The sequence below is a fragment of the Petromyzon marinus genome, chromosome 1 (genome assembly GCF_048934315.1).
Source record: "Petromyzon marinus isolate PM22_M1 ecotype Great Lakes invasive population chromosome 1, UKy_Petmar_22M1.pri1.0, whole genome shotgun sequence".
NCBI classification, from domain to species: domain Eukaryota; kingdom Metazoa; phylum Chordata; class Hyperoartia; order Petromyzontiformes; family Petromyzontidae; genus Petromyzon; species Petromyzon marinus.
The window spans coordinates 30677532-30702629 of NC_133667.1; the positions used below are offsets into that span (position 1 = coordinate 30677532).

The 25098-nt window shown below is 46.8% G+C and overlaps 1 protein-coding gene across 1 annotated transcript in view; it reads right to left on the reverse strand.

Annotated features, from left to right (window-relative positions):
* Positions 1 to 25098, reverse strand: part of ITGA11 (integrin subunit alpha 11) — a 102454-nt gene that overhangs the window by 70749 nt on the left and 6607 nt on the right. The window contains exons 2-3 of the mRNA XM_032948720.2: positions 22312 to 22435; positions 901 to 1013 (exon numbers count right to left, since the gene is read on the reverse strand). Of these exons, the coding sequence (XP_032804611.2) occupies positions 901 to 1013; positions 22312 to 22435 (237 nt within the window). The remainder of the gene's footprint in view (positions 1 to 900; positions 1014 to 22311; positions 22436 to 25098) is intronic.

A 25098-nucleotide genomic window follows, 5' to 3' on the forward strand; every position in this document is an offset into this window, starting at 1 on the left:
CACGTGCCTACATGTCCTCTGCTGCCCTCATCGTGTGGATTCCCCCCCCCCCCCCCCCCCCCCCCCAGTCATTCGTGCTGTTGTGCTCCCTGCTCCCGTTCAAGTCAAGGATCAAAACCTCCTTTTTTTCCTCTGCTTATAACCGACTACCTCTCCATACAAAATAAATATTTGCGTGCAGGCGTCTTGAAATATGGTCGCATTCCGACCATATATACTTTAAAATTGCATATTACTGTGTGGTACAGAAGATTTGGATGCATTACATGCAGGGGTGCATTCCACCGTCCCACACTGTGCAGCAGAGTGCAGAAGGGGTCTTTAACCACTCTGCAATATTGCCCAAGGATTTGGCAGCATCATTAAAGGGTGCTGCCCACACCTATCCCCTGTGCACCATGATGTCCTTAATAGGTGCTCGAGATTACAGCACTTTCCCGAACAGCCAGTTAAAGGCTATATGGGCGAACTTTGTCTTTGTGTGAATGCCCATGTGTTTTGAGTGCTAACATGTGTGTGCATACATGCCTGCGTGTTGGTGAATATGCGTGTTATATTTGTGTTCAGGAGCGGTAATGCAACGGTTAGCGCGCTGCACTACGAACTCAGCGACCAGAGTTCGATTCCCGCTCACGGCCAACACCAGTGACGATTATCTGAACCGGTCATCGGTCTCCACTAGGTCGACTAAGCCTCAAATGAGTATCTAGGGAGACAAAGGCGGCCGGGCGTGCTGTTGGCCACCCACCCCCTCGTGTGCCATGCCTACCTTCATAGGTGCTCGCTAACAGCACTTGCCCCAACAGTCTATGCACGCTATACGGATGATCTTCATGTTTGTCTTTGTTTGTGTTTTGGTGAATACGTGTTTTATATTCGTGCGTGTGTGTGGGCCCTCACTGCTAAGGTGCAGCGGCACGCAGCCCCTGCGGTAGGTGTCGGGGATAGGACACTTGTAGACATCGCCCATCTTCCGGTAAGGGGTTCCTTCCCAAGGTGCACCCACCAGCAGCCTGGCACAGAAGAGACGGGGGGGAGGTGAAAACGTCACCACCGACACACAACGCCTGCGGTGTTGACTTGGCCAAACGGGGCAGTGATTTTCCTTGTCGGTGATTTTTTTTGCGTATCTGCGGACACTTACGGAAGCGGCTGAATCGTCGGTGGATGATAAGGTTGCACTCGTTACACACAAAGTACTCGCTGGCAATGAACCACAACAACTTGCTGATCTCGTCAAGGAGCATAAATCACCACACGAACTCTCACGTTCATCCTCGCAGCAGCAGCTTGTTTGGCTTTACCATCGAACAAAGAGGGTCACCACATCGCGCGCTTTCAGGTGTGCTTCTGTGGCCGTCTGGAACGCTCTCTTTCCTTCCGATATTAGGAAATTACAGTGAGGGAAAAAAGTATTTGATCCCCTGCTGATTTGCACGTTTGCCCACTGACAAAGAAATGATCAGTCTAGAATTTTAATGGTAGGTTTATTTGAACAGTGGGAGAGACAGAATAACAACAAAAAAATCCAGAAAAACGCATGTCAAAAATGTTATAAATTGATTTGCATTTTAATGAGGGAAATACGTATTTGACCCCCTCTCAATCAGAAAGATTTCTGGCTCCCAGATATCTTTATACAGGTAACGAGCTGAGATTAGGAGCACACTCTTAAAGGGAGTGCTCCTAATCTCAGCTTGTTACCCGTATAAAAGACACCTGTCCACCGAAGCAATCAATCAGATTCCAAACTCTCCACCATGGCCAACACCAAAGAGCTCTCCAAAGATTCCAGGGACAAGATTGTAGACCTACACAAGTCTGGAATGGGCTACAAGATCATTGCCAAGCAGCTTGGTGAGAAGGTGACAACAGTTGGTGCGATTATTCGCAAATGGAAGAAACACAAAAGAACTGTCAATCTCCCTCGGCCTGGGGGTCCATGCAAGATCTCACCTCGTGGAGTTGCAATGATCATGAGAACGATGAGTAATCAGCCCAGAACTACACGGGAGGATCTTGTCAATGATCTCAAGGCAGCTGGGACCATAGTCACCAAGAAAACAATTGGTAACACACTACGCCGTGAAGGACTGAAATCCTGCAGCGCCCGCAAGGTCCCCCTGCTCAAGAAAGCGCATATACATGCCCGTCTGAAGTTTGCCAATGAACATCTGAATTATTCAGAGGACAACTGGGTGAAAGTGTTGTGGTCAGATGAGACCAAAATGGAGCTCTTTGGCATCAACTCAACTCGCCGTGTTTGGAGGAGGAGGAATGCTGCCTATGACCCCAAGAACACCATCCCCACCGTCAAACATGGAGGTGGAAACATTATGCTTTGGGGGTGTTTTTCTGCTTAGGGGACAGGACAACTTCACCGCATCAAAGGGACGATGGACGGGGCCATGTACCGTCAAGTCTTGGGTGAGAACCTCCTTCTCTCAGCCAGGGCATTGAAAATGGGTCGTGGATGGGTATTCCAGCATGACAATGACCCAAAACAAACGGCCAAGGCAACAAAGGAGTGGCTCAAGAAGAAGCACATTAAGGTCCTGGAGTGGCCTAGCCAGTCTCTAGACCTTAATCCCATAGAAAATCTGTGGAGGGAGCTGAAGGTTCGAGTTGCCAAACGTCAATCTCGAAACCTTAATGACTTGGAAAAGATTTGCAAAGAGGAGTGGGATGAAATCCCTCCAGAGATGTGTGCAAACCTGGTGGCCAACTACAAGAAACGTCTGACCTCTGTGATTGCCAACAAGGGTTTTGCCACCAAGTACTAAGTCATGTTTTGCAGAGGGGTCAAATACGTATTTCCCTCATTAAAATGCCAATCAATTCATAACATTTTTGACATGCATTTTTCTGGATTTTTTTGTTGTTATTCTGTCTCTCACTGTTCAAATAAACCTACCATTAAAATTATAGACTGATCATTTCTTTGTCAGTGGGCAAACGTACAAAATCAGCAGGGGATCAAATACTTTTTTCCCTCACTGTATGCCAACCTAATTAGGTAGCAAAGCCAATTTTCCATTAATTAAGCTTTTCATTTCTGGATTGGCACCTCATGCAGGATGCTGCTTGCCCAGTTACTGCTCTGAGCCAGTCCAGACCCAGGAGCTTTCCCAGACACCGGACCGAAGCAATGGTGTCACAATGTAAACCTTTCCCTACTTGGCTGTGCCTTGGTGAATAATCTGACAGTTGTTTTCCATCCGAAAGGAGCATATCACTGCTGTTTGGAGCACAAGTGCATGCACATGTCTTGTATGTGTAGTGAGCGACTTCTGACACACTTCTTAGTAGAAGGCTTCTTATTTATTAAGAGCACACAAGGCGATACACTTCGTAGCGTGGCTACGCCCAGGCTCTTCTTAACACGCAGCCCATCTCCGTCCTGCGTTACGCTGGTTAGTTGACGCCCCCTTTCTCGAACCTACTAGACCGTTCGGGATGGTTCCCGGAGCTTCTCGACTGACACCGCCCTTAACTTTGTCAGAGATTGGCATAACGTGCACTCGTCCCTCAACCTCTCCCACAGCATCCTACGTGAGACAACGTTCCTCTGTCCCTTTGACCCTGTTTATCTACTCGTTCCAGTTTTCTTCGCATCGCAAGCGCAGTCCAGGCCCGTTAAAAATTTCAACGATGCATTCAAAACCAGGGGCGTTATTATTCACCACCCCCACCCACGGCGAACTCTGGTAACCCTCACAGCGGCTTTTGGCTAGCCAACGGATAAAGGCGATCACTGCATCGCGCGCTTTCAGGTGCGCATCAGCGACCGTCTGGAACACTCTTCCTTCAAATATTTGGAATGTCACTGAAGCTGTGCACTTTGAAATCTAGATTGAAAAACTCATTTCTTTGGAACTGATTTTTGTGTTTAGTTTGTTGTCCTTCCGCCCGCAACTTCTATTGGCACGGTTAGCTTAGTACAGCGCAATATAAGTTCAACGTACGCACATACATCGTTGTAATTCATGGCTGTGATTAGTTAGAAGAATCGATTCTCTTTGGTCTTGTTTTGTCCCCTCGTTTGTATTGTTTCCCATTCTATTCTGCCTCCGATTTACAGTTATGTTCGCGACATGTGTCCAAACGCAACATGAGCAAATCGCCTGCTCGCAATTCACACCAATTGAAAAAAAAACCTCGTGATAGTTTTTTTTTAAATATATGACACATGCATGCACAAGTTGACGCTTTGCGTATCGTAACCCTTGACAATGGATATCGGTAGACGAATGGACGCAGCATTGCACCGCTATCAAGAGCCCGCTTGCATGGCTTGCAAATATATTTGCAAGTACTGTGCTTAAAACGTCACCGGAGGATGTCAAGATGGAGAAGGAAGTTGTTTGGTTGCAGCTTTGATGTTTTGCGCGTCAAGGGGCCCTTATCAAAGGGTTATGGATTGTTGCGGTGGGGTTGGATGATTGGCGATTACAACTGCAAAATCATTTCTGTTGGAGGGCCTTTGAAACCAACTGCCCTGCCGACATCATGACCTGCGCACTCGTTTTTAGTATATTTACATCTTTTGTCATGAGAGTCTTTTTAAGTCTTTCAAGACTTTCAAGAGGATCTGACCAATCAACTGTATCGGTCGTTCACCCCGACTTCACCACAGTGATCAGTGATGTGGATTGGTCGGGGGGGGGGTCCCGGGGGCTGTTCACATTTGATTCACGACTGAATATTATCTGTGACCACGAATCAGATTTGGGTCACTGAGTTCATAGCGGAGTGCATGGACCACTGCGCCACGGCTCACCGCAGCCAATTATATATATATAATTATATATATTCATCAGCACCTTTATTTACCCTGCAAAATCTCAGTGAGTCTCAAGGCTCCTTTCAGAAGGGGTCATGCATCGAGATGATTGCCCAATTCCACGGATGAGTGTTTGACGCTTGGGAGGAAACTAGGGGGTGACACTCAAAGTTCCGCCACGGTTAAATTCGAAATTTGCTACCGTGGTGTCCTCTACTGGCTTCCTGTTTTCGCATGCGTTTGGCTTGTGTAAGAAAGCTAGCGTTTGCTGCAGAGAAAAAAAAAAACTCACATGCAACCCATGTCAGAAAACCTACTTGCTGTGCTGTTCCCCTACATCACCGGTGGCCAACTGGTGTCTCCCGAGCCGCACGCGGTTCTTTTATCCACCACATGCGGCTCTATCGAAGGGTCATAACGTACTAACGCGGTAGCAAAGGTTAGTGAATGTCTCCCGTGCTGTGCCAAAAAACTGTCAATATACACATATATACACACACTTGGCTCTTTGCAGAACTTGGTCTGTTGCAGGTTGGCCACCCCTCACCTGAATCTACCCCAGTGCTCTGCACGTGATTGTGTCACATACACCAGTGTTTTCATCCCGGTGTGTGTGTTCCACGAACCACCCCACCACATTTATAAATCGCAAGCGTGTATCACCAGCACGTGAAAATCATCTTCTCTTCGTGCGGCGGGGGAGTTGATCAGTGAAACGTTTGTACGTTCACGTCGGGGTTTGGCGAGTGAGCCGGTGGACGGCTTCGCGGGTTGCCTGGTGATGATTATCTGAAATGGGTGCCAGCGAATGGTCTAAGTGGCAAGAGGCGTTAAGGCTGATGATCACGGTCGCACTGAGGGCTACTCTCGATTCTCCGTGAAGGCCGGAGATAGCCGCATCTGCCGTGCAATGAAAGGAAACCCGCGGTGGCTTTATTTAAATTCATAGCAAAGTAGTCTGGCATGTCCCGTAACGTAATTGTCCTCCTCCCTCCCCTCCTAAATAATTGCTCTCAGGCATAAGTAGATAGATGTTTTTTTGTTCCTCAACAAAGGATATTTTGGTAGTGGAATGGTGAATCATGTTTTTCCCAGTAGTATCACATCTACGCGTGGTTTTTTTTTTAAACATCACTCTGTCAATGTTACCCCACCCCACCCCATCGCGCGCACATGTCATGCCCAACAGCGCACGAGAAAGAGGGCCGTGTAAATGTAAATGACGGTGTGCGTATTCCTTCGCCTTGTCGGTGTGTGAGGAGTCGTTGGTGGAAATAATGAAATAATGGTTGCCACCGAAAGAAAGAAATAACTGCTCGAAAACTCAGGTAGGGGGTTGGGAAAAGAGCTCAGACACAAAAGCACGTGTGTGTGTGTGGGTGTCGGCTGTGTCGGCGGCTACCCCAGGGCTCGACTGCGTGCCGCCGTTTTTTTTTTGTAACCATCATCATTATGCCTCTCCGCTCAGACACACACGGCCGCGGTTGCGTAACCCTCCCCCCTCCTCCTCCACCCCCCGGGGTATCAGAGTTGAGGCTCTAGAACCGAGCGGTGCAGTCACAACAGAGCACATGTGTTCCCTCTTCACGCACAAGTGTTCCATATTTACTCCGTTTCAAATAAAAAAAAGAATGAAAACATTCCGGAAACTATCAATAATTCTCCGCGCAACTCTCTCCTCGTTCCACACTCGCTATGGTATGACCTTGTTATTCACCTCTTTCCTTGTTTTTGCCATCAATATTCATCCTTTATTTGACCAGGTGAGAGCCTCTCGAAATCCATCGCCTCCTTTCCAATTCGAAGTCCGAAATCACTCGAGTTGTTCTAATTTTGGGATTCGGGCTGTTCCACCGTACGACAGTGGGCCATCCTTGTCAATGGGATGACGACCCACAGGGTATTCAACACGCATTAACAGTCCTTTGCCCGTCGACTACTGGACGAGGTGCCTCCCTCCCCATGCCGTGCGGGTAAATTCGACCAGACTCGCCCACAGTTTGTCTGTGCACGATGGCAAAGGTGGGCGACCACAGATGTGGGAGCACAGAGGTACAGTCGAAAAACATCGTACTTTGCTGCGGCCCACCCCACAGCCATCTCAGAATCAATAGCCCATAACACCTGTCACGTATGCACGCGTGTATGTTGAACTTCTTTCGCACCGTAACGGAGCCAACTGTGCATCGTTGCAGGCTCACAGCCTGCTGAGCTTCCGATACCTGACGAGATGCGGTGGCGCATTTTTGCGGGGTGGTTTGATAACGGGCGACACAAATTGACGGCACCGCCGTGGCGAATTCTCAGCAGTAATTGCCAGACGGCTGTAAGAATAAATCCGCCGACTGTAAAAAAAAACGTTGGCTCCGTTGGACGAGCGACTTAACCGGCCGTGATTAAAGCCTCCTTTTCTTTTCACCCCAACCACACGCGCTGTGCCTTAACTCGGGTCACATTGGCAGCTGGAAAAAAAAATATCGGTGGCAAACTCAGTCAAGAGTCTTTTGCTTTTTGCCGCGTGTCCTTTTTGCGTAACTCTACCACTGCCGGCCTCCTCATAATGCCCATAAAAGAATGTTACCTTTCACGCTGGAAAAAAAAGGCATGTTTGTTATTTTTACTGCGCTGAGAAGCTCTGCGTGATCGCTCTCCTGTGCCGTTTCACTGCCACTCTTCCCTTCGCTCACCCGTCCCCTCTGCTACATCATGCACAGTCTTCGCCCCACTGCTTAGTCCATCGCTCAGAGCGGAACTCGTTAGCAACTTGAGGTGCTGAAAATGTTATTTTAATGGCACGATGGAAGTCCCGGAGCAGGTTTCGGAAAAGAAAAGCTTTAATTTTATAAGTCCACAAAATCCAAAGGATGTGGATTTGGCACATTACCATGGGTGAAGGCTTCAAGAATGAAGTTCTGAAAGGAAGGATGACACTATTACTGTATTTAGTATTCTTAAGCACTCTAGCCAAATGGCACTTCCTTGGCTCAAACACCTTCCATCCTTGTCCGATCTTGATCTCTCTTCATTCCACTCCACTAACCCCCTTCCTTCAAGTTCCATCCTTATTTTTCTACCTCTTGGGCTCTTGTGCAAATTTCCTTCATTCAAGAACGCCCTTCCTTCATTCAGCTTTCACATCTGACAATGTGCCCAATCCATACAGGTTTGGCCTTTTTCTGGATTGTTCTCATCATACTGCTCCTCAGGTGGTACCGCCAAATTAAATGTCTGGTCTGGACCTCTTGACTACGGCTCTGCCTCTGGCTACCTCGAGGTGCGAATGAGGTGGCTACAGAAGTGGCCGAGAGAGTTACTCATGCGAAGATGATAGTTGACAGTCATTGCATGTTGATTATAAAATGAGGGCTTGCTTTCGTGCCCAAATGTGAACGCAGGATTGATCAGAACTCTCGCCCACCCCCAAGTCCAAACTCCCCCCCTCTCCCCCCCCCCCCCCCCCCCCCCCACCGTCTCTTCCACAGTCGATGCTTATCACACCGACTTGGTCTTTAAGATGGCTTTATTGGAGCGAAATGACGCAGAATGCAAGCGTCACCGAAAAGACTGCGGTCCTCGATGAAGATTCCACATTTCTTATAAATTGGAGCTGGTCAGGGCAACCTGCCCCACTTAGATAAGTTCAACCAGCACCTCTAAGTTATAACTCAATTGGGCTTATTCAAACTACCTATCTTGTTTATTGAGTGCCCCTGAGATCATATACATTTACACTGTATTTATATTTACCAGATACATTCAATTGAATGTTTTTTTTTAATATATAATCTGTTCTAGCTGCTTCAATGGGACATTTTCTAGCACTAAGTGATGCACTACTCACTGCTCATGCCATGCCCATTGATAACATGATTGAAATACAAGCAGGGGGGAAATATTAAAATAATTTATGATTTTGGAGAATGTGTCCAGTTGCGTATGACACCTTCAATTAATTTTTCCATGCGTTTGTGATACAAGATGATAAATGTATATTTTGCTGAACTTCTTTCACACCATACATAGCCAACCATGCTAATCAGAGGTGCGATTTAGGTAGGGGTGGGAAAGATCACTCAAGATGTTATATTAAACCGGAAACTGGTCTCCGTGCTATGTGAGCCCTGTGTCCCGACGAGAGGCAAATTGCTTCCTACCTATCTTATTTCACAAGTTAAAGGGTACGCAAGCCAGTGGTGCCGGTACAAAAGTTCAGCAAATGCCAAACAGCTCATAAAAAACAGTGGAATAAAAAATGGACCCAAACACGAAGTGAAGCGTTTATTTTTGCATAGTTTCCGTGAATTTGTTCCTTTTTTATATTTCTAACCCAACTTCATCAAGCACACTAGGAAAAATAATGGGGGCTTTACTCCAAGAGGCAATTCCAGCACACGGTATGCACCAAATGTGTTAAAGGTCCTACTTTGCCTTCTTGGGAAAGCGTTACCCAAAATACCAAACGCGCCTACCACTGCAGCAGAGGCGTGCCTACAGAAGCATGCCTCTTGTCTTCATTATTTGTTTAAATGTTTTTCCTTGCGAAACCGCCGTCGTTGAAAAATGAGGCTCATTTCAGTAACACCTTTTTTTACAAGGTTTGGGCAGAGAAAATCCGGTTTTGTTTTAATTCCATCGCTTCCAACCCAACACGCGCGTAAAAGGTACCATTTATTTATACTCTTAAACAGCTCGTTGAAATAGTTTTGTTTTTCGTGCTCTTGTCGACGTACTGAAGGCGCTGGTTGAAAGAGCGGAACCGTGCCTGCGTTTCTGGCAATCGCTGCTACAGGCGCTGGGCTCGGCTCGGTGGTGTAGATGTCGAGTGTGTAGATGTGGAGTGTGCAGGCGGTACAACAGCACAGGGCCCCAACAAGATAAGGGGCCTCCGGGCGCTTCCCCACACGGCTCGGCTAGCGGTGTCATTGCAACCACAGCTCCATGCAGGTCTGAAACCACTGCCCTATCAATGTGTCTTAACTCCCCAATGGTCACCAATGCGGGACCATCTTATGAAATTTCTACGCCTTTAAAAATAAAAATAGGTTTTACCCTTTCTGGCAATGAAACAGGAGGCGTTAAGATGTTTCAAACACCAAATATAAACCTTTTGCAAGGAATCAAGTTAGCATTAACCACACGTGATTGTGCAAAAGGCTCTATTTGGTGTTTGAATATCTTAACACGTGTTTTGTTGCCAGAAATGATCAAACCTATTCTTATTTTTTCATACTCTGACACCGGCAAAAATGTCCCATTTTGTAGCCTTTAAAAATGTTACGGTGGAGCGGCGGTCTGCGACAGTGCGATTGTGCGGTCGACATCGTGAAACAAAGCACCAATCGCACATCTCGCTGAGCAGCGCAACCCGTTGTGTTACTGAACGGGTCCGCAGAAGCGGAAGTCACAGACCCACCTATGAAATCCATCAAACGGTAACTTATAAAAACCCAAATTTATAAACTGACATCCCGAAATACAACTTAGAAAGCGGCATGTGGCACAGCACATATCGGCTGGGTCTTGGCGAGACGTATAGTGATTGTGGCCTGGCGGTGAAACGCCATGCCGAATTTAATCATTTTGCTCCTCCCACGGACACTGAATTGGATCACAGATGGTGCTGCATTTCGACTCAGAGGTGACGTCCTCCCTGGTTAAATGGTGGACGTAGGGAGGGAGGCAATAAATGGAAGAGAGGCCCTTAGAGAAAATGGGCTTGGCACGAAGACTGGGGGTGGTTGAGGGGGATGACGGAGGAGGTGGGGTAGTGTTTTGGTCGACCTGAATATTTTAAACAAATCAACAACATACAAACCGCTTCGTCAGAACAAACCTGGGTGCATTGTCACTACAACGGTTGTAACACTACACCGTTTGTTCTGGCTCTGCCTGTTGTTTACGATCAGGAGATGGGCTCAGGAATGGGTGACACTACGCAGCCAACGACAATAACATGTATCGTGATATTGTTTTGCAATACAAAAACGGAAATGGCTGGAATTTCTGTTGGATTGTCACGGTTCATGTTGCAAACAACATATTTCTTTAATTATACTTAAGAAAAACACCATGGGATTATGTAACCTGAAAATCCATCGAAAATATGATCTTTCAACGAAATATTATCTGTTTAATAACAATAATAATCTCCAATGCTTTGTTAATCCAATGCTGGTTGAAGGGCTCTCCATGCCGTGTTGTCTCTTGGGGGTTGTTTTCACTATACTTGACCACGCTGTTCAGTGCGGGCTGGTGAAGGGAAGGAGGCATGGTGCCCGGAATCGGTTTAAATTTTGCTCTGCAATGATGTTAGCCATGGCCGGGAATAAAACGCAGGTTGTCAGGTTCAATAACACAATTCGTGAATCAGGGCACCCACCGCGCCACCCCATCTCATGTTTTTTTTTAAAACAAAACATTCTCTTCACTTGAAGTGATCTCTTTTTTTCCCCCCGGTTAACCGCTCTGAATATTCTGCTGGGAATAACAGCTGCATGACTTCACTCTGCATTGCTGGCTGCATATCTGTCCAAAACCTCAACTATTATAAGAGCCATTCGTTTCTCTGGGAGAGATCAGACAAGTGCCAGCACGCAAACCCTATCCATTATCAGAGCGAATGAGGCAACGATAGATGCCGAGACCGTGGTGTCATGGTTACCACGCCGGACTTGCAAATCTAAATCCAGAAGGCCACCAGTTTGACTCCCGGTATGGCAGCTGAAACAACGGTGCAGGTTTCTTATACCAACCCCCTCCCCCCTGCCCCCCACCTCTATCGACCCAGCCATTTAAATGGGAGCACCGCAGTTGATCAGCAAGTCGTGTGCGGTGAGGGTGGAGTGGCCAGCGTAGAAGAGTAGGCCAAATACCCTCTAATGGGAAGGGGAGGGGGGGGGGTTCTATTCTGCTCCCTTTCAGTGGAGACAGTTTCTGCTAGTTCTGGCATGCGCAAGAAAATTGCAGGAAATTCGCCGGTTACTCGTAACGTTATAATTGTCTCTGATGGGATGAACTACTCTGCCTGCGTCACTTCTGAAAGATCCATTCGCGCATTCGACAACCTAAAACCATAATTGTTTCTTCTCCAGCTAGGCAATTACTGGATACCAAGCCGGCGTTCCTTTTCGAAAAAATTCTGACCCCTGTGTTTGCCGCCCGTGATTGGGGCCTCATCACGATAATAGAAGCTGATTGGGTTTCCTCCCCTCGTTTAAGGCAAAATCAAACAAAGGGACTCCCCCACAGCCGAGTCCCATATCCTCTCGATCCATTTTAATCTGCGATGTCAACGAATTCTCGTCCTTCGATTATTTCGACGGCCCCCACTTCGTGAGGCAGCGGAAGTGCAGCAAACCCCAACGGTTGTGTTGTACTTCTATGCTCACGGTGTCTCTGTGCTCCCCGTCTTCGCCAGCACGCACTGCCCGGCGGCGTGACTGACGGTCGAATAACCTCCACGACACGCCACGTCGTTGGGAGACCCTCGACCAGCAGTGGATTGACAAGAGGGCTGCACGTGTACCCGAGAGGCTTATTGAGGCAACGTCTTGACGAAGGGAGACCTGGCGGCAGTAACGATGCTGACAATCGCATCACGCAAACGCTTCATGCCGTTGGGTGGTGGAGCAGCGGTGCGAAGGTTAGGGGCCGTCCATAAATGACGTCACGCGATTTTGGAGGATTTTTTACCCCCCCCCCCCTCGTCACACGGCGTCACAAAAAGTCAGACCCCCCCCTCAAATATGACGTCACAAAGCTCTGCCCCCTCCCCCCCCAAAAAAACATATTTCCATATTTTGAAAATAAAACATGCTTCAAATCGCTTTAAACTATTGTCATTGTAGTGCGTATTTAATGTGGCGCTGTACTCTGATGTTGTAGGAGTGTTGTTATAACAATTAGTGTTGTTATAACAATTAGTGTTGTTATAACAATTATATATTTATTCAAAGTTGCGCATTTTGATGTGACGTCACACTTCTCAAACACCCCCCCCCCTCGTCACACATCGTCACAAATGTCTGACCCCCCCCCTAGGTGCGTGACGTCATTTATGGACGGCCCCTTAGCCCGCCGCGGTATAAACCCAGCAACCTGAGTTTGATTCCCGGCCACGGCTAAACACCGGTGGCGTTTGACATCCGAAATGCTCCTGGGACCCTCCACGTCGCTAAAAGCCGCACGGATCGTCGCGGTGAAGTATGGTCGAACAACAAAGGCCGATGGAGGCAACGCGACCGATACGGTGAAGTATGGTCGAACAGCAAAGGCCGGTGGAGGCCACGCGACCGATACGGTGAAGTATGGTCGAACAGCAAAGGCCGGTGGAGGCCACGCGACCGATACGGCCGCGGCGGGGGCGGAGAGGAAGCACAGAGGATGGGGAGAGAAGAGACATCGATGGGACGAGACAGAGGGAAAGGGAGAAAGACGGACGACAAAGAGACGGCTTCGAATTCGTGTTCCCGGAATAGCGAGCGAGATGATGATTTCGTTCGAGCAACAAAGAGCAAACTGCTCGAGATCCAATTCTCAGTGACGTAGCCATTTTGTTGCTCTGTCGGAGAGGTGGTGAATTGAAAGACCAAGATAGAGGTATTAAATACTGCAATTTAGCCGAATATTAAAACGCTTAGTTTCAACAATATATTTTTTATTCCTTAAAACACGGCCGCTGTTCTGAAGGGCGACGTACTGAACAAGACCTCGGTACAGAGCGCGAGCGAAAAAGGATTGGGTGGTGCGAGTGGCGGCGGGAGGGGATGTAGGCAGGGCACAGATATTCCACGGACAAAAGGCAAGCGGCCTTTCTTAATGAGACGTCGTCCAGCCCCCCCCCCCCCCCTCCACCGTGTGGCCTCATGTCACAAGGGCCCTGTGGTGCCGTCCCCGACCGCTAATTTGTTCAGTGACCCACGCAGAGGACGGGTCACTTGCCCCGTGCTTTAACCCCCCGGTGGGAGAGGTTTACGGCTGCCGATAATGACCTTGCTCTGAGGCCTGCAAGAAAGAAACTAAAAATATATATACTAAAGTACTTTGTTATATATATGTATATCTTGTTGTAGTTTTTGTTTTTATTAAAAAAAAATCCCTGCAGGAATGTTGACTTTCCCTAAAGCAACTTAACAGATTCCAAGAATGTTCTCTAGAATGTTTTTCTTTCATTGTTCAAAAACGACAAAAAAAACACCACACACACGAATCTGTTGTTTGCATCAAAAGTGGGCGTCCTGAAATTATTTAACGCCGAATTATTATGCAGGAATGGCAAGCCGAGATCAAGCGCCCCGCTCCTGCTGAATAATTCAAACTTTTTCGAAGAAGGCGAACAAGTGGGAGGTCCGTGTGGAAGTCTAATGCGACACGGTTGAGAATAACTTAGGAAGCGCATCGCGTTGTGAGCCAACGTCCGCTGGCGAGAGGGCTTTGATGTAGTCGTCATGTGTGCGCGTCGTCTGCATATTAGCCACACAGGAGCACCACGCACGTGACGCAGCCTCATCAAGGGTGATCCCATCTGCATCGCGTTGCGCGCTGAGATTCCAGTTTGTTGATTTCAAATCCGTCCGAGAGCGGCAATTTTAATGCGATCGGCTGGACTCCCGATGAGAGTGGCTTCCTCACGCTCGCTCGTGGGTGGCGATATGGGATTGGGGAGTTATGGGTGGAGTTGGCCGGCGGGGAGGGAGTGGAGAAAACTCCGCGAGAAATTATTATATTTTGGTAAGCGACTACAGTTGCCGTGGCGACCCGCGCAAAGAGCTACTGCAGATGTTTTGATCTCCGGCGAGAAAACTACGCGCACAGAGCGCAGAGAGCCCGGAACTCGGTTCGACTCTTGCAGCGCTTGTCACGTGAATCCTCCGTGTCCTGACTCCCATAAAGTTGCATCTCCTTAGGGGGCGTCCATAAATGACGTCACGCGATTTTGGACGATTTTTGACCCCCCCCTCCCTCGTCACACGGCGTCACAAAGGTCAGACCCCCCCCCCCCCTCAAATATGACGTTACAAAGCTATGCCCCCTCCCCGCCCCCCAAAACCATATTTCCATTTTGAAAATAAAACATGCTTCAAATCGCTTTAAAGTATTGTCATTGTAGTGCGTATTTAATGTGGCGCTGCACTCTGATGTTGTAGGAGAAAACATTTATTAAAAAGTCTAATTAAGTAGAACGTGTTGTCTATATTTATTTAAAGTTGCGCATTTTGATGTGAAGTCACATTTCTCAACCCCCGCCCCCCTCCTCACACATCGTCACAAATGTCTGACCCCCCCCCCCCCAGGTGCGTGACGTCATTTATGGACGACCCCTTATCAGTGCGTGCGGCAAGTCATGCTACGCTCACATTTACGACACTGGGAAAAGAAAGCCACGACAGCCTCAAACGAGACCCGTCGCTTCACGCGAGTGGTGTACCCACCGAGCAAGGCGTGTAACAATTCATCCCTCTCCGGAGATTCGATGATTTGTCACGGTTCGATTCAAGAAATGTATCTTTTTTTCAAGGCTCATTCATATCGTGTTTCTCATTGTTTCTGTTATTCTGCAGTTGTGTTTGGTCCATGAGCCTAAATCTGGCATAAGCATACTCCCAAACATTAAAATCTGCTCGCCGCATAAAAAAGCAGCGTTTAAAGCGATGTTGAAGCCGGCAGGGAGCGAGTTTCCCCACGCCCCCATCATTGAACAACATTCAAGGGAACGCAGAGAGAACGCGGAGTGCCATAAGCCTCCCTTAACCTTGCACACGGATCCTTGACAGTGAATGTTCGTTGATCGTCTTCCCATCTTGGCGCCCCTCGGCCTACAGGAGTTTTACCCCGTGTTATGAATGTCTGCTTCAACGACTCCACGGAAGGGACTTAGAGGAATTAATGACTTCATATATTACACAAAAATACCCGTAAAGGATGGTGACATTTGATTTATTTCGACATTTTAAACATGCATATGTTGAAACTAGATTCGAAGCTTTCGTAACTGCAGGAATTACTCTTTGGTTCTTTCGGTAAAGTCACGTAGAAAATGTAATAAAATAATAATAGAATACGACGTTTCGGTTGCAACACAAGCAACCATCAACAGGTAAGAATGAATGATAAAACACAGACACGAAAACAACACATGCAGAGAGAGACACACACAAAGACACATGCCATTTGTGTTATCGGAGCCATGTTTATGTGTAACGAACACAAATCCTTAAGAATAATGTAAAACCCCTTTTTTTAAATCCACTCCTGGATCAAGGCCTCCCCATGCCGTGTCAGTCAAGGGTATATATTGATGGTAGTGGGGAGCGGTAGTGTAGCGGTGAGCACGCTGCGCTACGAACCTGGCGACCCGCTCACGGCCAACACCAGTGACAATTATCTAAACTGGTCCTGGGCCTCTCCTCGCTCGACTCAGCCTCAAATGAGTACCTGGTGCGGTGTGTAAACATCGCCACTGGGGGGAGACCAAGGCGGTCGGGGCGTGGTGTTGGGCCACCCACCCCCTCGTGTGCCGTGCCGGCCTTCATGGGTCCTCGCTAACAGCACTTGTCCCAACAGCCTGTTAAGGCTTTACGGGGGATCTTTGTTTTGTATATTGAACAAACTCCTCCGTGATCGTCAGTGCAGGACCGATTCAGATATCACCCGCCACTGATGTGAGCCACGGCTGAGACTCCTCGGGTCGCCGGTTTCAATAAGCGAAGCGTGCGAACCACTAAGCCACATCTCCTTGTCCCTGAATATTAAACCAAAGCTGGGCTCGGGTGAAAGACCGAATTTTACGTCGCGTGTTTTGTGCGGTCATTGGCAACATGACTGACGCCATTTATCCTGCGGATTTAATCATGCGTGGATGCCTAGATTAGAAGCCAGGATATCAGCGGTATCGGCTCAGTAGTTTGACGCAGGCATTCCGCTCCCAATCCACTGAACCATCTATCATGTTATTTTTTTCATGATGGAAATATTAATTAGCAAAAATTGTACTGTATTGTATAGTTAACAAAACACTTGATTTTAAGAATAATAGCACTGAAATGAATTTTCTTCATGAAGAAGAAGATGATGGAGTGATGGTGCAGTAGTTTGGTCAATATACAAAACAACAGAGATCCCCAGTAAAGCCTTAACAGACTGTTGGGACAAGTGCTGTTAGCGAGCACCTATGAAGGCCGGCACAGCACACGAGGAGGTGGGTGGCCAGCACCACGCCCCGACCGCCTTGGCCTTCCCCCAGTGGCGATGTTTACACATCGTATCAGAGGCCCAGGACCAGTTCAGCCAGGGCCAAAATCAGAAGCGAGCGATATATGAACTGGTCCCGTTACCATCCTCAACCCGCACTGACCAGCACGGTGAAGTATAGCTATACAACCCTCCATGACTGACACGGTATGAGAAAACCGTCATGGCTGTAAATAACTTTATTATAATATTTATTTAGACTTTTACTCCCAAAACCATCATTGGTTGCAAGATGATTCCTCGTAATTGGTCCCAAAATAACTTCTGCTGTAGGGATTTCTCACATTATACAAAGGTTTGGCGATTACCCTGGACAATAATCGAATAATCCTGCTGTAATTACCCTCCTCCAAGCAAATAAACAAAAGTAGGCCTGCATCAATGAGAAGCAAAACTATCACCGCCATCTCAAACTCTGAGGCCTCTTATGGGTGGGCACTGTTGGACCATGATGGCCACAATTACCATTTGTAAGCAATTTATAAAAAAAAAATCCAGACTCCTGTTTTTGTCCGCGCCCCAGAGAACTGCCCATTTGACTCAACCATGAAAAAGATATATTTATCAAATGTAAAAAAAAACCTCCTGCGTTGCACGACAATCCAGCGGGGCACGAATCTTAACCAAACCCGCAAAGGGCTTCTGATTAAAGCAGTGCCATCACCACTCTGGCTGGGAACCTTGAGCTATCGCTGGCCCCATCACGCAACCAAAACGAGGAGCCGGGAGACTGCGGTGAAATTTTACAAAGTTAAAATTTTTACAAAGTTAAAATTTCTGCCAGCATTTTGGTGAAAAACCTCAAAGGGATTTTAAATCACAGCTGTGTTTAAGATTCTGCTCAATTATAACCATTTACACATACGTGAATATTATAGTTCAACAGAACCTATTTTAATAGGTCCACACCTCCGATTAGCACGGTTGACTACGTACGGTGCGAAAGAAGTTCGACACACATATTTACATATATAAATTGTGCCTATGATCTTTTGTTTACAGAAGTGTCACGATTCTACCTCCCCTCCCAGTCCCCCCAAACCGTGATTCAATTAAACGTCACAATGTAGCACAGCGAATCCATTTTGGAATCGATCCTTTTTTTTAAACATCGCGGTGAATGTAGCAGTCACTCGTCGCTGCAGAGTTCACGTGAACCCATTACAACATAAATAATCGACGAACATCCAGTTTGACGTGCAATTCAATGTGTGCGTCACGAGCTTAAGAAATCGATAAGAAAATGATTGAACCGATGCATCGTTACGACTCTGATGAACACTTTTAAACGAGCAAAGCGGTATCAAAGCCATGAACAGTAACTTCTCAGTATCGGCATATCCTGAGCAAAATCTAGGGTTACCGCCCGTACATATTTACAATGAGCGGTACCTGCAGCAGATATCTTATCAGTATTATTTTGACTCTCTTTTAACTTCTTTAAATAGCTTGGTGAATGTGACACTGCCGCTGTTGTTCCAACCAACCTAATTGCCAGGATATATGATTTTTTTCGGTCTTGTTTCTATGTTTTGGTATCTCGGGGGAAGAGCAATTGAAGCTAGCAAGCTCTCTTTTTCAACACTAATCTTTTGAAGTGTGACATTCTCGTGACTGAGTTTTCGTCCATATATGTGTTTTTTTATGTTGTTCAATTCAAAGGTGGCCTGCCCTTAGCAACAACAACAACAACAAAAAATCGCTTAATTCGGCCTCACTGCTGTGGCGCTCACTTTGCGAGATTTACAGTGGCGGTTCGAGCTACCCGGAAGGCAGGACACATGCCAGGCCACACATCTGTGTCGGTGGTGGAGGGAGAGGCCGATGGGGAACGGTGCCGGTCAATCCGGCACCAGAATGACGGTGGGTGGGGGGGGGGGGGGGCAAGTAGCCGATAGACGAGGCGTGGTAGGGGGGGCGCCGTGGATATTTCAGAGGCGATCGTGTGACAAGGGAGCAGCTGAAACCCTGCGACATGAGGCCACTTTTTCAGGATCAGTGGCTCGGAACTTTGGTCTCGAGAGACTGCTCGCCTGGAACTCAACGTTCAGCCGAAGCAAAGTGCCTCGGCCTTCCTGTAGCTTGAGGCAGCCACACACCTGCAGGGCTCGGGGATATAAGATAATACGCTTTCTTTTTTTTTATTTCTCAAGAATGCCTGGCTGAGAATTGGGATTTTGTTTTTTTGTTGCAGAAGGGTCTTGCTCTTAACGTTTGGTCAATTCCCCTCTGAGTCTTTTGTAAGTGCGTGGATGTCAGAGGACACCGGGAAAAAGCCCCTGCAGATGAGTGTTTCATGCAAATAGAACCCACTCTATAGTCCTCCAGCGCCGGATTTTAACAGACTCAGTCGGACGGCACTGAGTTATAACACGGTTAACGCTCGGCTCACGTTCCTGCTCTAATGGCAGCTTTACGTTGGTCAAAGGTCAACAGACGTAAATTGTTGCTGTTCCAACGATCTGTTTGACAGAAAATGCCAACATCTCGTTTGTTTCCTTCTACGTGGCGCACTTATTGATGTATTTATTTTTACTTTAACCTGTTATTCAGTCAACTTAAATGCTGACTGGTGTTCCATTTTATTGACGAACGATTTGCATTCCTTCATCATAAACGTGCACACTTACATACCTTGAACACGAAAAAATGTTCCAAGCCGAGAAAATGTAGTTTAAAACATTTCAGTTCGAATAACCACCTTGGTTCCGCGTCCCTTTGAAGTGAAGGTCTCAAAAAAAGCAGCTTTAAACCCCACGTGGGTGAGCTTTAAACTTGCTAAACGGAAGGGCACCAAACGAAGGTCAAGATGAAAATAAATCTCCTTGTGGGAAGTGCGGTGACCGGGTGGCGAGATTGTGAATCGGCGAGAGATCTTCATAGGTAAATAGATGGAGACCTTTATTTTAAAAAGCAGGCGAGAGAGCACATTGAGATCAGATGGGTTTTGTTTTTGTTCAAGGGACCTCTGGGTCACTGCAACGGCAGGGTAAACAAATGTAATACAGCAAGCCATAGGGCTGCATTATTTTTTTCCCAAAAACAACTGATTCGTGAATTAATTAAAAGTAGGAATTTAAATATAAAAAAGTGAGGTATCAGCTCTAAATTCTTGTATATCATTTTGTCTGAATAGCCAATCAAAACCTGACTGAGGAAATGGCTTTTAAATTAACAGCAGATGTCATATTGTTCCGCGTACGAGGAGCAACGCAGATGAAGTAAAAAAATTGTGCAAGTTTAGTCTTCATGCTGGAAGGTGCCATCAAATGTCGAAGGGTGTCTTAAGTTGCGTGTAAGGTTAGCAAAGTATGTAATCTTGGGTGGTAATTTATTATGAAATGCCTTCAGGACGAACTTAGACGAATGCACACCTCTCCCAGTGTAACCATACGTCAAATGGGATTACCTTTACGCAGACAATAAACAGGGACTGCTATTTTAGTGCACGCAAACGACACGAGGTACAAGGACAATATGCATGCATATTGTACGCTGATTACCATGGTTAGATCAAGATGGTTAGATCATGATGGTTAGATCACGATGGTTAGATCACGATGGTTAGATCATGGTGGTGATATGATGATGGTGATATGATGATGGTTAGATCATGATGGTTAGATCACGATGGTAAGACCACGATGGTGAGATGATAATGGTTAGATCACGATGGTTAGATCATGATGGTTAGATCATGATGGTGATATGATGATGGTAAGATGATGATGGTTAGATCATGATGGTTAGATCATGATGGTTAGATCACGATGGCGAGATGATAATGGTTAGATCATGATGGTTAGATCATGATGGTTAGATCACGATGGTTAGATCATGATGGTTAGATCACAATGGTTAGATCATGATGGTTAGATGATGATGGTGAGATGATGATGGTTAGTTCACGATGGTCAGATCATGATGGTTAGATCATGATGGTTAGATCACGATGGTCAGATCACGATGGTCAGATCATGATGGTTAGATCATGATGGTTAGACCACGATGGTCAGATCATGATGGTTAGATCATGATGGTTAGATCACGATGGTGAGATGATGATGGTTAGATCACGATGGTGAGATCATGATGGTTAGATCACGATGGTGAGATGATGATGGTTAGATGATGGTTAGATCATGATGAATAACCCAGCCGGCAATGGATTCCCATTGTAATTTATATACATTCATTAATCCCCCACCCCCTTCGCACGTGAAGGGCTCACACATCTACCCCTCCATTTAAGGAACGAAACAGGAGGATTTATCCACAAATCTGGCTGTCCGCCTGATGATGTTAGTTGTAATTACTCAGATTTTAAAGTTGTGGATTTGCTCTCCAACACACCGGTGTGCTGAAGTACCAACTAATTGGCACGTTCTGTTTACGTGACAAACCTTGCTCATTGGCTCTGTCTAGTGGTGGCAGGTTTAACGATACATTTATATTGACGCGATCTAACCCAAAAAATAACCCTTATATTATGGATGATATTGGCCGCGAAAGCCTATGTGTTAAACTAACCAGTGTTATTAACGATAGTCAAAGCAATGGAAATGGCCGTTCCCAGTGGGACAAACGGGTAAAGCCGAATGGAGAAAGTGGGAGAAGGGCAACCCCGTCGCGTGACCTTGAGGGGTGGGGTACAAAAACTTAGGCGGGCGCGACACCGTCAATGTCAAGCAGACTTTGAACACGTGTTAAACGCTCAACGGAATTAGCAATTGGAACTCTGTCCGCTTTTGTGTATCATGAATTCTGCTCTGGCTCTTCAGCCCCTCTATGTACACAAGGAAAGGCTGCGACGCCCCATCGCTTAATTGTACCAAAATCAACAACAACAAAAATCCAGCCCCCTCAAATGATCGCCGACAGTTTCCATATCGAGCGTACATAAGAATTGGGAAGGAGGCCGAGTTTGAGTTCATTTGATTTGATTCTTTCGGTAAAGTCACGTAGAAGGGAAACAATAAAATAATAAAAATATGATATTATTGTTTTATATTTGTATTATTTTATTGTTTCCCTTCTACGTGACTTTACCGAAAGAACCAAGAATATGAATCCCTGCAGTCACGAAAGCTTTCAATCAAAATTCATTTGATTTGTTACATGGACAAGGATCCCATGTCACCAGTTGGCCCGGCTATTTTACAACGGAGATCCGTGGTGCGTGAGCGCAGCAGCAACGGGCAGGCTTCAACAGAGGGGGCAGGGGGGGGCCTTAAAACCCCTCCATATGAGGGCGGTGGGGAGGTGCCGCCGCCTCTCACCATTTCTCCCCGCTGGAGTCGACGTGCTGCTTCACCGTGTAGCCGAACTGCGTCTCGGCAGAGCCGGAGAAAATCTGCGCATTTTTCACGTCCACGTTGAACGCCCGGCCAAGCTGGCAAAATCCTGCCGTCAGAGTGGGGAGGGGGGTGGGGAGTTAAAGAGTTTTAAACGAGTTTTACCGCAGTTGACATCGGGTGTTTTTTTTTAAACATGCCTTCAAATTGTAATGGTCTCCATACCTGATAAAATAAAATGTAAATAATTTTTAACATCGAGATACTTTTTTTCTGCCCGAGTGGAATGCTGATCTTCACACAGTGCTCGACTGTGAAACCACAAACGAGACGGAAGGGATCTTTCCAGCCGCGGGCCACCGGTCCGTGGAGCTGAATGTTGGGATTTTACCGCTACGTATAATCTCGTGGTTGTGCTGTGTAAGCTTTTGTGGAGCGCTGCCCTACGAACCCGGCCACCCGAGTTAGATTCCCGCTCGCGGACAACACAAGTGACGATTATTTTAACCGGTCCTGGGCCTCCCCTAGGTCTACTCAGCCTGAAGTGAGTACCTGGTGCGGTGTGTAGTAAACATCGTAACTAGGGAGACAAAGGCGGCCGGGTGTGGTGTTGGCCACCAACCCCCTCGTGTGTCGTGCCGGCCTTCATAATTGCTCGCGAACATCACTTGCCCCAACAGTCTGTATAGCTCTCCAATGCCTTTTAGGGTTGTACTGAACGTTGCTCGACGTTACGACCGACGGGTCGCCCCGCGTAATATGGCGATGTTTTAATATTAATTTGGCGACAAAACGCTGCCCGGAGATGCTCCGAGCACACGGAATGAAACGTCGGCCGTCTTTCATGGGAGCTATGGATTTGATAGCCCGGCGATCGGGCAGCTGGAGCATCTCTTGCGCGTGCTTCCCACCGGGCCCCATCTTTCCACGAAGTGCGCGCGACTCCATTTCCCACGGCCACATCGAAATTTGTGCAGGGAAATTGCCCAATGACACATCCACTATGCTCACGAAACACCCCGTCACATGGTGATTTTCACGAAGGATTAGGTGCCAGTTAGCATCGTGTCCCAAGGCTCAATTCGTAAACGGTTAAATGAGGTAGAGCAGTGGCACTGCGGTTCACGAACTGAGCTATGTACTCAGTAAGTCAAGTTCGATTCCCTGCTACAGCTACGACCAGTGGCACGTGATATCAGACCCGACATTATATGGCCCTCTTCATCTCAAATCTGCATTGACCAACGTGGAGGAATATGGTCAGACAACCCCCATGGCTGAAATGGCAAGGAGAAGCCTCCATTCAGCAGTAGGTTTACAAACGGTTGTCAATGTATACATTCAATAAACAAAAACTATCATCAGATAATCACTTTTCCAAAAAAAATGTGTACGCTTTGTCCAGGCGTATTTTGGAGAGACAGATTAGGTCTCTCTGGCCGAGCTCTTGCACAGATAAACAAAGGCTACCCGTTAAACTCATTGAGAAACCCAGTTCACCCTGGGACCCCCTGCGTTGGGGAGATAAATTACATTCATAGCAGTCTGCCAGGTGCCCTCGCCGCCGAACACAGCTCCCGTAAATTCACGCTCGTGTGATCGGTTGACAAATTGTTAGATTTTGTTTTATTCATGTTGTTGTTGTTGTTGTTTTCCGTGTCAACACTTGAAATAGTGTTTACCAGGGTCCCAGTCGGTAAGCTAAACGAGCGGACCTGGCATTCCATCTACCCTGGGGGCGCACAACACGCGCTGATGTGATCGCAGTGGCGTCAATGATTCCGTAACAATGCTATTTGTGACGACGATAACGATGATGATGATGATTGTTGTTCTCCGTTGTAAAATCAGCTACGGGATTTGTTTCAAGGAATGCACAAGTTGGCGCGATCACCCAGGGTCTAGAACAAATAGTATGCACCCAGACCAGATTGTTTCGTTTCTGTTTGTTTCAGCTCTGCTGTGAAACGATTTCCAAGAATATTGAACTTGCACGATTGACGATCCCTTTATACGTTGAAAATTTTATTTTCATCACATTCGGTTCCTTTATATTGTGACACTGTCTTTTTGTCGATGGAGTTAGATGAGATCACAAAAGCTTTTCATTCACTTAGCGACTGCACAGCCCAAACACAATGCATTCACTGCCATTAATATGAAATGGAATGCCAAGAGTGAATTCTTTCCGAGTTATGCCTGCAATATGCGATTCTTTGGTCCCTTTGAAGGCCCTTTTACATCGAGGCGGTTGGGTGACTTTCATGGGATTTGGCAAAGACCATCAGATCATTCCACGTCTCCACTTCTCCATCTACTCGTCCATCCATTCCACCGCTCCCCACCCCCCGACACTTTCTCACTTTTATTGGTGGTTCACAACTATCGGCCTGGCATTATTGTCGAGACTTTTAAGACTTCATCTCTCTCCTCACTTCGTTGAGTGTTATTCACCGGTGGTTTTACAATTTGCGAGCGCTCCTTCCTGAGTTGAGGTGTACTTTTGATGTAGAAGAAGCTACGGCGTGTAACATTTTGTGATCTTCCCCCACCTCCCCCCAAACAAAAAAAATTAATGTGCTAAAATGAAGATTCCAGCACATCTAATAACGCGATGATGTGTGTTAAAAGCGATGTACGACTTGTAATGTGTGTTTTTTTAACTCTTGATGCAGACTGTCTTGCTTCCGATTTAATGCATGGGGAGGAGGAATTCATGATTGTTATTACACTCTATCTGTCTTGGTTTAGGACTTGGGAGTCTCATCCACA